Source organism: Lynx canadensis, chromosome C2 (assembly GCF_007474595.2).
Source record: "Lynx canadensis isolate LIC74 chromosome C2, mLynCan4.pri.v2, whole genome shotgun sequence".
NCBI classification, from domain to species: domain Eukaryota; kingdom Metazoa; phylum Chordata; class Mammalia; order Carnivora; family Felidae; genus Lynx; species Lynx canadensis.
Genome location: NC_044311.2, coordinates 30,457,960 through 30,474,774, shown reverse-complemented (window position 1 = coordinate 30,474,774; position 16,815 = coordinate 30,457,960). Strand labels below are relative to the sequence as shown.

General features: G+C 37.8%; 1 protein-coding gene across 9 annotated transcripts in view; it reads right to left on the bottom strand.

The window, feature by feature from the left end:
- The window catches only part of CEP63 (centrosomal protein 63), a 64,118-nt gene that overhangs the window by 39,065 nt on the left and 8,238 nt on the right, over nt 1-16,815 (bottom strand). For 8 of the 9 annotated variants that reach the window (XM_030329128.1, XM_030329134.2, XM_030329127.1 and 5 more), the window contains exons 2-5: nt 15,558-15,626; nt 14,457-14,634; nt 3,282-3,377; nt 2,185-2,307 (exon numbers count right to left, since the gene is read on the bottom strand). In XM_030329128.1, the coding sequence (XP_030184988.1) occupies nt 2,185-2,307; nt 3,282-3,377; nt 14,457-14,634; nt 15,558-15,601 (441 nt within the window). In that variant the 5' untranslated portion in view covers nt 15,602-15,626. Of the gene's footprint in view, nt 1-2,184; nt 2,308-3,281; nt 3,378-12,436; nt 12,490-14,456; nt 14,635-15,557; nt 15,627-16,815 lie in introns of those variants that run through there. The other variant, XM_030329130.1, reaches the window with a different exon arrangement.

The following is a 16,815-nucleotide window of genomic DNA, read 5'->3' as shown; positions in this document are numbered from 1 at the left end:
ATGGTGGTGGAAATATCCAGTATGAAGGAAGGGAGGATGCAGAAGAGAGAAGAATCGCTGGAGCCATGTCTTGGGTAAGGATCGGGGAGAGTATGGGCAGTTCCACCAGCAAGAAGGCAAAGTATATGGGCACAGATGCAAATAGGTGGGAAGATATAGTGTCAGAAGTCTGTGAAAATCTCTTCTTATTGCTTTTATTTTCTCAATGAAATGGAAAGCAAGATCATCATCCAAATATAAGAATGTGGAAAAAAGTGTCGAAAGTTTGAGAAAAGAGAAAGTATGAAATAGTCATTATAGAAAGTAGCAGAGTGAAGGGAAATATAGTATGTTTCTGGGTAGCATTGGGACTTATTTGAGGAAGTGACCATGAATTTAAAATGAGGCCAGTCGGCATGATTATGTTTTTCTCCAGCCACGGTCTACCACACATGGCAAGTAGAGACTGGGCAGAAAGCTGGATTTAACTAGAGTTATGGTTTTGCCAAGCAAATATGATGAAGTAAGAGAGGGACACAGGAGCTGAAGGGGAATATAAGGAACGTTACCATGGAATTGAAGCTGGGTAATGACTGACACATGAAGGCATGAGATAGGTATGCAGCAGTGAAAAGGTGGCAGAGTTCAATCACTTGGGGATGGGATCAAGTGACTATTGAGAGTCAAGGGACTAGAGGAAGTGAGCTAAAAAGAGAAGGATGGTAGTCAAAGAATGAAATGCTTAAAAATGTGATTCCAGGAGGGTTGCAAGTTTGGTCATGACAATACCTAAGGAACAGTAGTGGGAATGGGTGGATGAGATAAGGAGGAGATCAATATGTCCATGGAGGAAAGAACAACAAGGAATTCAAAGACCAGAGTCATATAAGTATCATCCTTGTAGATACTGAAACCTTTAAGAATTATGGTAAGTGTATTGTTGGAGACAGTGACAGTGTCCTGGAAGCTGAAACCTCTAAGCTAGGGAAATAACCCAAGGATCAGAAGATGACAACTTTGGTTGTATGTATATTGGTAGGGGATACAGTCTGAAGACATGAAGATCAAAGATGGGGTCTTAAGGTAGAAAAGAGAATGGCCAGGAAGTGGTAATGAGGAACAAGAGGAAGATGAGGAGTCTGGGGAGAAAACCTCAGGTATCGCTGAAGATGCCTAGAAAGGAAGCAGTATCTGCATAGTCCTCTGAGTCTAGGCTCCTCGAATGTATAAAAATATTATGATGTAAAAGAACACTAAATATAGAAATTACAATTCTAAATAGTAATAATGGTATTTGTGGGTGACAAATGCTCTGAGAAAATTGTAACTAATCATAGAGAGATGTTGAACAATACTTCTCAAATTACAAACACCCAGGGGAGCTAGATAAAATGCAGATTCCTAGGCCCCACATCATACTACTGGAGCAGAATCTCTGACAGCCTAAAGAGGACTCTGGTGATTCTTGGTACACTGGAGGACCAATGGCATAGACAGAGGAGGGGAGAGGCAGATACCACAGAAAAGAGTGACAGCCTCATGCTGTTTCTTCCTTCACTCTTGGCAGTGTTAACTCACCACCTCCCTTAGGTCCTCTGGGAATCAACATACACAATAACCAGAGTTACTCTGCCTTAATAAAAAGAAAGTTAGCAAAGAAGGGAGTAAATGGCTTACTACATCTAAATGGGAACTGAGGATAAGCAATCTGATATGCACAGTACTCTGTACAAAAAGCCAAGTACTTTCAACATTTACTAACCCCTGTTCTATTAGGTGGTAAATAAGACAAGGACACTGCCCATGGAGGACTGGTAGTGACTGGTGGTCAATGTTTCTCAATATTGGCATTTTGGGGACAGTAACCCTTCCTGTGTAGTGTGGCCCTGGGCATGTTTAGAATCCCTAGTCCCTGTCCCCTAAACACCAGTTTCACTCCCAGTCATTTGGACAACCAAAGTAATGTGTCCGTACATTTCCAAATGCCCTCAAAGGGTGGTAGTGCCCCACTGGAAACTACTGATAGGTAATAACCCCATTAACCACAGAAGACCAGGTGATGACAGGATGTACCTCTGAAATAGCTCCACGCCAGTCCTGGAGACGGCAGAAAACCAGGTTCAGAACTAGTACCATTTCTAGAAAGAGCACCTTCCTACAGGAAGTCTGCCAACCACTATGAAGAAATTATTACCATGAACATACCTCTATTTTTCCAGTTAACCTCTCAATTTCAGATCGATCTTCCCTGTGATTTTTGGTGTTTCCTCTGAAGTCCCTTATATGCTTTTTCTGTAGTCTTTCATAGCTTCTTTTCAGTCTGCCTAACTGTAGACACAGTTATTTCTAGACTTAAAATTTAAGAATTTGTAAACAGTCATGGTGGAACAAATTGGTATTATGAAAGCAAGAGCAGTGCTAAACAGGACTACTGAAAATAGACTGAGCGTGTTAGATTTGCAAATTAAATACAAACGACTCAAACTTGCATATAAAAAATAAACACTAGAACAGAAAGATATTGCATCAAAGAAAAAATCAAGGGAAAAATATTTTTTAAACAAAACTTTAATTTTTATTACAATAGCCTTGCACTTAAGGACCCCATAAACCCCACCCATGATAAAAGCAGTAAATAAAAATTCTTTTTTCTTTTCTCTAGACCTGTGGTTCTTGAGTCATTCTCCTGTGAAACACTGATACTCAATAAGCAGGAGAGGAATGCTTTGGAATTAAATAAAAATAAAAGCAGGTTGTTGTTGTTTTTTCCTAATCTGGAGAATAACATTGAGTTGCTACAATTTTTACTTTTGTTATTTATCCCAAAATGCTTTTGAAAACTTTGGATTCTTCATTATTTAAAATCTAGCTGATTTAACTCAACATTGAGTTAATTAGCAACATTGAGTTGTTACAATTTTTACTTTTCTTATTTATCCCAAAATGCTTTTGAAAACTTTGGATTCTCCATTATTTAAAATCTAGCTGATTTAACTCAAACATTAAAATTTTTTACATAAGTTCTTGGTATCAATATTTTATAGTATTATACAAAAACGGCTTTATTTCTTTCAGGTACTCAACTGAGAAACACATTTTAGAATCCCTGTTTAGATAGCACCAAACATATAATTAGACAAGACTCTATGCCTGAATTTAAAAACAAAGAAATAAATTTCTAACCCTATACCTCCCAGAGAATATATACACCTCTCATTTTATGAAGTCCAAACAGGCCCGTTAACAAAATTCTAAGGGTTAAAGAGAGAATTATGCAACACATAATATAATTAAAATCTTACTTCTTCATGTAGTTTCTTTAACTCCTGCTTATAGTCCATGGCCATCTCTTGTTTAACTTTTTCATGTTCTTCTACTTGTTGACGCAACATTACAACCTAGAAGCCAAAAGGTGTAGTATTTTTCATTATTGGCATTGAAACAATATCCTTGAAACCTTAAAACAGGAAATAACCTTTGCACTTACCCATAAAAACAAGTTCTCAACTGTATATGGTAATACCCTACTTCTCAGGAAATCAAACATCTAATTACTTAAAAATCCATAACGCTGACAAAAAATGGAAAACAGAACCTTTCTAAAATTTCTAGATTTACATGAAAACTTGCTCTGTTTGACTTATTCTCCCCAACATTTTTTATTTAAAAAAACTCATGAGGGGCGCCTGGGTGGCGCAGTCGGTTAAGCGTCCGACTTCAGCCAGGTCACGATCTCGCGGTCCGTGAGTTCGAGCCCCGCGTCAGGCTCTGGGCTGATGGCTCAGAGCCTGGAGCCTGCTTCCATTCTGTGTCTCCCCCTCTCTCTGCCCCTCCCCCGTTCATGCTCTGTCTCTCTCTGTCTCAAAAATAAATAAAACGTTAAAAAAATTTAAAAAAAAAAAAAAAAACTCATGAAAAAATTAAGAGATACAAGGTTGTAAAAACCTTGGAAACTAAGAATATTGAACAAAAATCAGTAAGACATCAAGAAAAAGTTATAGAAATCAAAGTGCAGAATAGTCACGTTAGATGGAAAGACAGTAGGAGGCTTGAACCTGCTTTACCATTTACCCCACTTCAAAGAAATCAGTTCCAGCAACCAGAGTAAGGGCATTATCCCAACCATTTTTCAATGGCTTGATACCAGCCACAGCTAGTTATCAGCCCTCACCTCCATCAATACCCATCAGTCTCTCTCTACATCTCTCCATAACCAGTTAGAATTTCATCTATTAATTAGTGAGGAGGGAGAGGGAGAATGGGGAACAGGAGATAATAATCACAATATAGTAAGTTAAAAAACAAAGTAAACAGGGCGCCTGGGTGACTTAGTTGGTTAAGCATCCAACTTCAGCTCAGATCATGTTCTCACGGTTCGTGGGTCTGAGCCCCACATCGGGCTCCACGCTGAAAGCACGGAGCCTGCTTGGGATTCTCTCTCCCTTTCTCTGCCCCTACCCCACTTGTGCTTTTTCTCTCTCTCCCTCTTTCAAAAATAAATAAACATTAAAAAAAAAAAAGCAAACAAAACAATTACATCTTAAAAGTTCTCATCACCCATTTATATGTGGAATCTAAAAAACAAAACAAAACAAACAAACAAATTCATAAATATAGAGAACTGGTAGTTGCCAGGTGAGGAAGGCAGGGGGATGGGCAAAATTGGCGAAGGGAATTAAGAGCTACAAACTTACAATTATAAAATAAACCAGAAGGATGAAAAGTACAGCATACAGAATATAGTCAATAATACTATAATAACTTTGTATGGTGACAGATGGTAACTACATGAGCATTTTGTAATGTGTAGATCGTTATGTTGTATACCTACAACTAATATAATATTGTATGTATTAATTTAAAATAAAATAAGATAAAAATACTGATCACCAAATACCTCAGAGATTCATATCCTAATAGGCAGTATCAATAAAGGAGAAAATAGAGGCATCTAAATCTTTGGGGGAAAAAAGTTCTCATCACAAACACAAAAATTTTGTAAGCACGTATGGTGACACATGTTAGCTAGACTTATTGTGGTGATCACTTCAGAATATATGTAAGTACTGAATCGTTACATTGTACACCTGAAATCAATATAATGTTTTATCTTAATTAAAAAAAAACAGAAACAAAATTCTTTTAAGAACAATTCAATTTTGCTGCATCTTTATAAACACCAAATAATTGAGTTTAATTATTTGTATCCAGTTGGACAATTTGTATCTTTTAATTAGGCCATTTTATGCAATTACATTTAATGGACCTGCAAGGACCCCCCCACTATCTGAAAGCCTTCCTATGAAACCTGTGTTCACAAGCCAAGATGGCATAAAGCAAAGAAGCAATGATCACTTCATAAAAGTAAAAATCCTCTTCAGCTTTTTCAGTTAGCAAAGACAGGTACTAACTTAAGTCTTTTGAAAAGCAGAAGTGGTGTAAGGTGAACCTTCAGATAGCAGGAGAAACCTTAAATCTATCATTTATTAAGTACAATGTGTACTTAATAAGCACTATGATCCTTTTTCTCTCCTTTCCTGCCTTCTTTGGAAATGGTAACTTCTGATCATTTCATTATTCTCTCTCTAGTAGCTTGGAAAATATATACTCTATTAATATATCAATATATACTTTTAATAGTTCTCTCGAGATTAAAACATAGGTCTGCAACTTAACAAATCCAGTGTTAGTCATTTTACCAATGCCCAGGCAACCCAAGGACTACAGAAATATTTTAATTCCATTTATCCCCCAACCAGACTTAAATGCCATCATAATTACACATATATGTAAAACGGAAAAGGCTACTGTTGTTACATACAGTCACTGTTCATTTAGATTTACCCACATATTTACTGTTGTCTTTCATTTCTTCCTTATCTGCTCAACTCCAACTGAGATCATTTTCCATCTGCCTGAAGAACATTTAGTATTTCCTTGGCGCTGGTCTGTCAATGACAAATTCTCTCAATTTTTATTGATTTGAAATATCTTTATGTCATCTTCACTCTGGATACAGATTTTGGTTTGGCAAGGGAGAACAGTCATTTCTTTGTAAGGATCACTCTATCGTCTTCCAGCTTTCACTGTTTTAGCTGACAAATCAGCTGTTCAGAGCTGTTTATAGATAATCTTTTTTTCTTGTTAAATAATCTTTTTTTTTTCCTCTGACTGCTTTCAGACTTCCTCTTTGTCTTTAGCTTTCAACATAGGTAAATATTTTTTTACTAACCTTTTTATTATCTTGCTTGAGATTCTCTGACTTCATAAATACATGGCCTTCCTCACATTTGGTTAATTTATCTTCAAATATTGCTTCTGCTCATTCATACTCTTTTCTTCTCCTCCAGGGATTCCAAAAATACTCATATTAAACTTTCTCACTGCATCCTCTTTCTCTTATCTTCCCTCTATATTTTCCATCATTTGCCCGTGCTTTATTCTAAACATTTTCTTCTGTCCTATATCCAAGCTCTCTTAATTATCTCTTAATCTTTAAGGCCTTAATTTGAGTTATTTTACTTTTCAATACTATAATTTCCCCTCATTTCATTTTTTATATAGTTTTCAATTCTTTCTTGAAGTGCTCAATCTTATCTTTTACCTCCCTGACCATAGTGAACACAGCTATTGCAAAGTCGGAGCATGGTATTTGCCCAATATCTAGATTTGCCATGTATCTGTGTCTATCTTCTGTCGCTTCTGCTTTTTCGCATTTTTGTTGCTTATCTTCTTGTGTGTCAGGGGTCACTTTCTGAGTGGGTATCAGGCACCGTATTTGCAAAAATTATTTGAAGAAATAATTCAAGCCCCAGAACAGTGGGGTTTTTTTCCCTCTGGAAAAAAATTAAGTGTGCTTCTTCCAGGTTCCTGGAAGGCTTAGAACTTTGGAGATGCCTAGGGACAGAAGCACCCTAGGGTCACCTTAAACTGTTTCAGAGATCTAAATGTCTGTGGCTGAGTGACAATTTCAAGAGGGCCTGTTTTATATCCAGCCCATCCTTCCTCCTAGGGTGCTGCCTTTTGAGGTCCCAACCCACAGTAAGGAGGGGTTCACAGCTGCTTTGGACACCAAATCTTTTATTCTCTTAGCTCCTTGAAGTTATCAAAAACCCCATTCAGTCTCTACCCTCTGAGCTACCTTCTCTAGGTCCAGCTAATAACTGCCCCAACCCTGGGCTCCGGCCTCAACCTCTGGTTTAGCCCAGATCCTGGCCTGGTAAATTCTTCACCGGCTTGTTTAGCACTCTACTTCAAGCAGACTTTTTTTTTTTTAATCTAACTTACCTAGTTATTCTCAGTGGGTGGGCTGGTCAAAATTAACCAGTCTATCATTATCAGATGCTAAAGCCTAAAAGATTCATATTTAACTAAAAACATCCTGTATAAAATTTACTTTGAAAGCAGAATTCTACAGCTGATAAAACTCTCAATCTGACATAAAAAGAGACTATGGTTATTTTAGACATAGAAGATCTCAAAAGTATGTTCTACCAAAAATGAAGAAATAAACTAATAAAGAATATGACAGAATACAAAGACAAAAAGGAGAAAAGCATAAGAAACTCTAGAATACTAGTGAAGGGAGTTCCCAAAATGACAGCTCTCCAGCTAGCCTACAGCGTTGCTTATCCTTATTCGAGAATGACAAGTTCCACTAAAGACATCTTCACAAAAAAGAAAAAAAATAAATAAATTACCTGATACGTCTGAACACACACAGAAGACTTACACTTGGGTCAGAGAGTTTGGGAAGAATCAGTGGTAGGTACATTTTTAAAAAGTAAATGAAAATGAGATAATTATTAATTCCCAGGAAAACAAAAAATTATGCAAGAAATATGCTTACCATTAGACTATCTGTCTCAGATGTGAATAATATCTACCATCTTAATGATGTAAATATGAAATACTGATCTAACCAAAAATTAAGATATACAATCCTGGCAGGATGAGGGGATGGAAATTGTATGTAAAAGAGTAAAACCCTTATATTTCATGGTAACAAGTCATTAGATAAATAGCTAAAACTGAAAATTAAAAAAAAAAATCAGTATCAAATGTTACTTAGAAACATGGGGAGAATACCAAAAGACTTGAAGGCATTGAAATGAGTGCTTCCGAGCAGCCAGAATTCCAGCTTCAGAGGGGTAAGCCAGGTGATTACTGTTTTTTCTTACCAACCTTGCAGAACCATTTTTCTTTTTACTTACTACATGTGGCAAGCATAAATACTAAATGTGAAGAAAAGACTGTTTACTTTTATTTATGTACCAGGGGTCTTGTTCATAATGGGCACTCAACAATATTTCGATTTCTTAGAGGAAAAAAAGAGGTTAAATGCTGAGAAGGGATGGCATTAGGCAGAGAAACGGGAGCCAAGGTTTGAAACCGTCACTATGGATGACAGAAGAAAAAACTGAAATAACGGATCGTTTTAGATACAATTGGAAGTTTTCAAAGAGATTTCTTAAATAGTAACTCACTCTTCACAACAACCCTGGGACATAAGCATTATGTTCCAATTTTACACATGATTAAACAGGCTCAGAGAAGTTAGAATATTTGTCCAAGGCCAATCAGCTGGAAAGAAGCACAGCCAGGACTCCAAATTCCTTACTTGTTTGTTTCATTAGGTCAACCTGCACTGCATGGTGTCAGGAGGTAACACTAGCAGAAATGGCCGTTAAAACCAATCCACAGGCCTCGGTGGCTCAGTTGGCTATGCGTCTGACTCGATTTTGGTTTAGGTCATGATCTCATGGTCTGTGGAACTGAGCACCATGTCAGCCTCTGTGCTGGGATTCTCTCTCTCGTTCTCTCAATCTCTTCTTTCTCCCCTACTCATGCTCTCTCAAAATAAATAAACATTAAAAAAAAAAAAAGCCTAAAAGAGACTCATTTTAGACCTAAAGACACTGCAGGTTGAAAGTAGCCATCTATCATGCTAATGGATATCAAAAGAAAGCCAGAGTAGTCATACATATATCAGACAAACTAGATTTTAAAACAAAGATGTAACAAGAGATGAAGAAGGGCATTATATCATAATTAAGGGATCTGTCCACCAAGAAGATCTAACAATTGTAAATATTTATGCCTCCAACTTGAAACACCCACATATATAAATCAATTAATCACAAACATAAAGAAACTCATTGATAATAATACCATAATAGTAGGGGACTTTAACATTCCATTTACAACAATGGGCAGATCATCTAAGCAAAATCAACAAGGAAGCAATAACTTTGAATGACACAATGGATCAGATGGACTTAACAGATATATTCAGATGGCTTCCCAGGGGAATTCTACCAAACATGTAAAGAAGAGTTTTAATACCTATTCTTCTGAAGCTGGTCCAAAAAACAGAAATGGAAGAAAAATTTCCAAACACATTCTATGAGACCAGCATTACCTTGATTCCAAAACCAGACAAAGACCCCACTAAACAGGAAAATTACAGACCAATTTCCCTGATGAACATGGATGCAAAAACTCTCAACAAGATACTAGCAAACTGGATCCAACAACATATTAAAATCAAGTAGGATTTATCCCTGGGATGCAGGGGTGGTTCAATATCTGCAAATCAATCAACACAATACATCACATTAATAAAAGAAAAAGAACCACATGCTCCTTTCAACGGATGCAGAAAAACCATCTGACAAAATACAGCATCATTTCTTCATAAAAACCCTCAAGAAAGTAGGGATAGAAGGATCATACCTCAAGATCATAAAAGCCATATACAAAAGACCCACAGCTAATATCGTCCTCAGTGGGGAAAAACTAAAAGCTTTCCTCCTAAGGTCAAGAACGTGACAGGGATGTCCACTCTCACCACTGTTGTTCAACATAGTGTTGGAAGTCCTAGCCTCAGCAATTAGACAACAAAAAGAAATAAAAGGCATCCAAGTCAGCAAGGAAGAAGTTAAACTTTCACTCTTCACAGACAATATGATATTCTACATGGAAAATCTGAAAGATTCCACCAAAAAACTGCTAGAACTGATACATGAATTAAGAAAAGTCACAGGATATAAAATCAACATATAGAAATCAGTTACATTTTTATACACCAATAATGAAGCAGCAGAAAAAGAAATCAAGGAATCAATCCCATTTACAATTGCACCAAAAACCATGAAATATCTAGGAACAAACCTAATCAAAGAAGTAAAAGATCTGTACACTGAAAATTATAGAAAGCTTATGAAAGAAATTGAAGAAGAAATAATGGAATGGAAAAACATCCCATGCTCATGGATCAGAAGAACAAATATTGTTAAAATGTCTATATGGCCCAAAGCAATCTACACATTCGATGCAACCCCTATCAAAATATCACCAGCATTCTTCACAGAGCTAGAACAATCTAAAATTTGTATGGAACCACAAAAGACCCCAAATAGCCAAAGGCATCACAATTCCAGACTTCAAGCTGTATTACAAAGCTGAAATCATCAACACAGTATGGGACTGGCACAAAAACAGACACATAGATCAATGGAACAGAATAAACAACCCAGAAATGGACCCACAAATGTATGGCCAACTAATCTTTGACAAAGAAGGAAAGATTATACAATGGAAAAAAGACAATCTCTTCAGCAAATGATGTTGGGAAAACTGGACAGCGACATGCAGAAGAATGAACCTGGACCACCTTCTTATACCATACACAAAAATAAACTCAAAACGGATGAAAGACCTAAATGTGAGACAGGAAACCATCAAAGTCCTAGAGAAGAATACAGGCAACAACTTCTTTGATTTCAGCTGTAGCAACTTATTACTACACATGTCTCCAGAGTCAAGGGAAATAAAAGCAAAAATGAACTATTGGGACCTGATCAAGATAAAAAGCTTCTGCAGAGCAAAGGAAACAATCAACAAAACTAAAAGGCAACAGACGGAATGGGAGAAGATATTTGCAAATGACAAATCTGATAAAGGGTTATTATCTAAAATCTATAAAGAACTTATCAAACTCAACACCCAAAAATCAAATAATCCAGTCAAGAAATGGGCAGAAGACATGAACAGATACTTTTCCAAAGACATCCAGATGGCTAACAGAGACATGAAAAGATGCTCAACATCACTCATCATCAGGGAAATACAAATCAAAACCACGATGAGACACCACCTTACACCTGTCAGAATGGCTAAAATTAACAACTCAGGAAACAACAGGTGTTGGCAAGGATGCAGAGAAAGGGGAACACTTTTGCACTGCTGGTGAGAATGCAAACTGGTGCTGCCACTCTGGAAAACAGTATGGAGGTTCCTCAAAAAATTAAACATAGAGCTACCCCACAACCCAGCAATTACAATAGGCATTTATCCAAACAATAAAAAAATGGTGATTTGACAGGGCACATGCACCCTGATGTTTACAGCAGTATTATCAACAATAGCCAAATTATGGAAAGAACCCAAATGTCCATCGACTAATGAATAAATAAAGAAGATGTGGTTTATATATACAATGGAATACTACTTGGCAATGAGAAAGAATGAAATCCTACCATTTGCAGCAACATGGATGGAACTGGAGGGTATTACGCTGAGTGAAATAAGTCAGTCAGAGAGACAGATATCATATGTTTTCACTCATATGTGGAACTTGAGAAACTTAACAGAAGACCATGGGGGAAGGGAAGGGGAAAAAATAGTTAAAAACAGAGAGGGAGGGAGGCAAACCATAAGAGACTCTTAACTATAGAGAATTGAGGGTTGCTGGAGGGTTGGTGGGGGGGGGGGGATATACTAAATGGGTGTTGGGCATTAAGGAAGGCACTTGTTGGGATGAACACTGGATGTCATATTGTAAGGGATAAATCACTAAATTCTACTCCTGAAACCATTATTATGCTATATATTAACTAACTTGGATTTAAATAAAATTAAAAACCAAACCAAAACCAAAACAGCAACCCAATCCCAGGACACCTGGGTGGCTCAGTCAGTTGAGCCTCCAACTCTTGATTTCAGCTCAGGTCATGATTCCAGGTTCATGGGATTGAGCCCCACATCAGGTTCCACACTGAGTGTGGAGTCTGCTTAAGATTCTGTCTCCCTCTGCCCCCTCCCCAGCTTGCCCACACTCTCTCTTAAATAAAAATAATAAAAATAAATAAACTTAAAAAAACAAACAACCCAATCCCAACAGTGTAATCAGAAAACACATAAAGCACTCACTTACAAAATGAATTGTTTATACTAGTATTCCTCCAAGTACCACGCGTGCGCACACAGGCTGGAGCTGGTCACTACAGCAATCCAGCACAAGATAAGGAGCTTGAGGCAGAATGTGAAGCAATTATGTCACCAAACACACTGTTTAGTGTAACTCGCATTTTTTATGTAGCAAAACGTTCTAAGAAGTAAATGATGCAACGTGCTGATGTCCATTCTGGTGAAAGTTTTGTATCTCACCACGCACCTGTCATTTGGGTAGCACTTGTTCATACCATAGGGCTGCTTCTAAGCCTGTAACTTTCAAACAAATAAGAATGACAAAAACTTAAAGTCCTATTTTCTAACTCTTATATCAAAGCAGATTATAAACACGTTAATACCAACACAATTTCACAGACGAACTCTATGGGATAGATTCTCATTACTAGCATTTGGTAAAAGCACTTTACTTCTAGAAACTTAATCAACTTTCAGCAGCCCAATCAATGAAGCAGTAAATTGACCAGACAGCTACAATTCTAAATTTCTTTTATGTCCCCAGGCCAGAATTGTAATCTTCAAATCCTTACCATGGAACCTATCCATTCAATCCCTTTAATTTCTTTTTGAGGTACTAAGTAACGGCAATAATGCCCTTGACATCAAAACTAAGCTACAGGAATAAGTTTAAACAGCCTCAGAGTGACTAAATATTCTCAAAATCACACACATAGGAATTTCTTTAATGGGTTTCTCACAAAATAAACGACTTAGATACCTATGTGTACATACGGTGATTTTCTTAGCTAGGAAACCACAATCAATTTAACTTACTAAACAAAACTACTTTTGTTTTGCCCTAGGAGAAATAAAGACGTGGTAGCTAAAGTAGCTTACCAGACAAGGAGCATTGACCCTACCTAAATTACAGTGTTTAAAAAAATCAAATACAATTACCATCCCATATACTTTTTCACCACCTTCTACGTGTTTGCATTAAGTGTAATTTTAAAATACATTCTCAAAGTTCTACCAAATTTTAAAATACATTCCAGCTTAGCAAATGGCTTTCACAGAAAACTGAATTTGACACGGCCAATATTACTCTGTACCGCTCTGACCCAAAGTGCAAACGGCCAACCACTGACAGACTCCCTTGACAAGCATAAACCACTTTATATCAAGCCTAATTCTTTCCTTGTTACGTGAAACATTTCTAAAATACTTTTGATAATTGTCATAAAAAGAATCATAATCTTGGAGCACCTGGGTGGCTCAGGTGGTTGAGCATCCAACTCTGGATTTCAGCTCAGGTTGCAATCTTGCAGTTCATGGGGTTGAGCCCCACATTGGGGGGGTCTGTGCTGACAGCATGGAGCCTGCTTGGGATTCTCTCTTCCCCTCTCTCTCTGCTCCTTCCCCACTCACATGCATGCTCTCTCTCTCTCTCTCTCTCAAAATAAATAAACATTAAAAAAAAAAAAAGCATCACAATCTCAGTGTATACCCTCACGGGAGTGTTCCTGAATAAACTGAGTAACAGCACTCATACGTGGGTGATCCTGCTGGTGGGAAAATTCATCAGAGTCAGGGTTGGGGCCAGGCCCTTCCTACAACTTTTGCAATCCTTCTCAGATTGACACTCATGCGAGACATTATAGGCATTTCTTGGGCCTAGAAGTGCTTTCTGCTTCCTTTCTAATATTTAATTGTTCTTCTTTTTACTGTACCAGCTAAACTATGGAAGTCAATCAACAAACATTATAAAACTTTCCCCCAAAATCACCAATAACTAGTGGTGGTGGGATTGCAAGGAATTTTTATTTTCCTCTTTCCTTTCTTTTCCCCTAATTTTCAACAAGGGCAGAGAAAAAAAACTTTAAGTTTTTCTGGATTTTTTAAATGGAACCCAGAGAGGCAAATTATTGAATTCTGGGCTTAACTTTTTTACACTAGTCATACAATGAGGGCAAAAACAACGTTCGCTAAACTCGGTGAATGATAATACAAACATGTAATAGGATGACAGTTATACAAAGATCGTGTAACACCCTTTGCACATTCTTTAAGAGGTTATATGCTCTATGTGACCAAAGTAACATGATCCTTGAAATAAATATTAATATTCTTACATGTTTTCACAATGAATTTTTCTTCTAAAAGAAACCACTGAAGTAATACAGAAACAACACACAAATGCTTTCTTCAACAAATATTTTAGAAATATATTTAATACAAAAGCCAAGGTCAAAATATCAAAAAGAGGAGTGAATCAACGGCTTTACCTCATTGTGTTTCATATCCAACTGACCCCTAAGAGCCTTCAGTTCTTGTTCACGGATGCCCAAGCAAGTTTCAAGAGCATGTGTCTGCCCTTCCCATTCAGATTTTTTATGAGCCACCATTATGTCAATCTGTTTCATGAGCTCTTGTAGTTCTGCTTCACAGGATGTCAAAAATCCCCTGTAAATAAGATCATATGCCCATGACTTATCCTTCGCATGTAAAAACGTAGCAGACATAAACCCACCTGAGGTAGAACAGTGTCAGTAAAGAAATTATTAGAAGCAAAGAAAAGGACTTCCGAGCTTTTCCTTTTAATGTTCATATTGAGATGATTACTTATTCCACTGCATGTTCTGTCTTCCTCTCATAGCCAACCCTAAAGCCTAAATCATTTGTTCAAACACGAGATGATGTTTAAGTCTGGCTTGTGAGCGGGGCTTCCATGACCAACAAGTAGCTCTTCTGTAATGTTTTAGGAGAGCTATCAGGAAGAATCCAGGCGAGCTTGTCACATTCTTAGCTAACCAAAATAAAAAGCCTTGGAAGTGAGTAGGCTAGTGGGAAGGTGATAATACAATTTTAAGAGCTGTTTCAAGAAACTCATCGTTGAGCCAGGTTTACTTCAACAATTTCTTCCTGCCTTATTATTAGAAACTTCCTGCAGCCGACCTTATTATTGTAAACTTGTTGACATCCTTCTCAGTTACAGGAGGTGCCGGATATTACAGAGGCAGAAAAAGAAGTAAACATAGATAGGTGCACTGGGTTCAAACAGGTGTCCAGGAATGGCCACAGACCGCTATCATCACTAAGGCTTAAACACTTTTTTAAGCATTTGTTCTTAGTGTACAAAACTGCTGAACTTCTACGTTTGCTTCTGGGGAGGAGAAAATTTAGAGGGGGATGAAAACAAGTAGCCAGCTTCACACTACTGAGATGAGGCCAACACCCCAAAGAGAGATGCCGTCCACAAACATGACACGGATCAACTGGGCTTTTGCTCAGCACTTTTGCTTCTGTAGCCAAAGCACAAAATAGAGGGATAACTTGGATATGCTTTTTAAACTCAGTGAGGAGCTTAAGGTCAAAAGCAATCTTACCCTTCATGTCCCTGATTTTGCATTCCTTCCAACAAAGCCTCCATCGCCAAATCCCCTTTGTCTTGGCAACTGGGAAAGCAAAAACAATCAGTCAGGAGAAAATTCATTTTTCAAGTTCTAACATTCCAACTTACAAACCTAAGAATGTGAATGAAAACATACAATAACAAATAACAATGAGAAAATGCAGCCACTTCTTAGGATGGGTGTAGAAGCAGTCCAGGAATATCCCTTCAAGAAATATTAGGACCAAATACATTTCAGACTACAAGAAAATGACTTACAATGATCTGAATGCTACTGACAGCCTTCCCACATGATAGAAATCATACCTTATTGTTGCATTCCTGTGAACCAGTTCTGTGTCCCAGAAGGACACTAACAACAAAGCCCCTCACAAAATGAGAGGAAGTAATCAGGGGTCACACACATCAGAGGAAAAGTATACCTTTATTTTTTTAAAAAAAGAGATATTATAAAAAGGTGATATTGGCGTACCTGGGTGGCTCAGCCAGTTAAGCATCTGACTCTCGGTTTCAACTCAGGTCATGATCTCGGGGTTTGTGAATTTGAGCCCTGCATCAGGTTCTGAGCTGACAGTACAGAGCCTGCTTGGGATTCTCCCTCTCTCTCTCTCTCCTTCCCTCTCTAGCCCTCCTTTTATGCGGGCACACTCTCTCTCTCTCAAAATAAATGAAAAGACTTAAAGAAAAAAAAAAAGAGGTAAAGATCGCTGCCCTTTAAAAAAGAGAGAGACTGATACTATAAAAAGGTTAAATGCCCTGAGCTTGAACTCCTTGGTCCATCACGAGAGATCCTACCCACCCTTGAAATGGCAGGCCTGTGAGGCTTCCCGGAACACCTTCCCTTCCCTCAAAAGGCAGCCCCACGGGTCCTCCCTCCTCTGTGCTTCCCCCACTGCGAGTCCTTAACAGCTCTTTCATAGGAGTTACACTACACAGGGAATGAGGTTTTTGCACACTTTTTCCTTACTATTTAACCCTTAAGGGCAGAAACTGAATTTTATTCACCTCTGCAGCTCCAGAGCTTAGTGTAGCATTTCAGATGGCAAATGCTAAATGCTTTTGGCTGAACTTATCACAACTCTCCTCCCTTTTCCCTATCCCTCTGTGCAACCTGGTCATAGCTGGAGAACTGCAGAGGAGAGTCTAGCAGAGAAGAACGGAAGGAGACAGAACAGACTGCCATAGAAAGGTAAAGATGCACCATAAAGAAAGGAAGGTGAGGAGGACAGGGA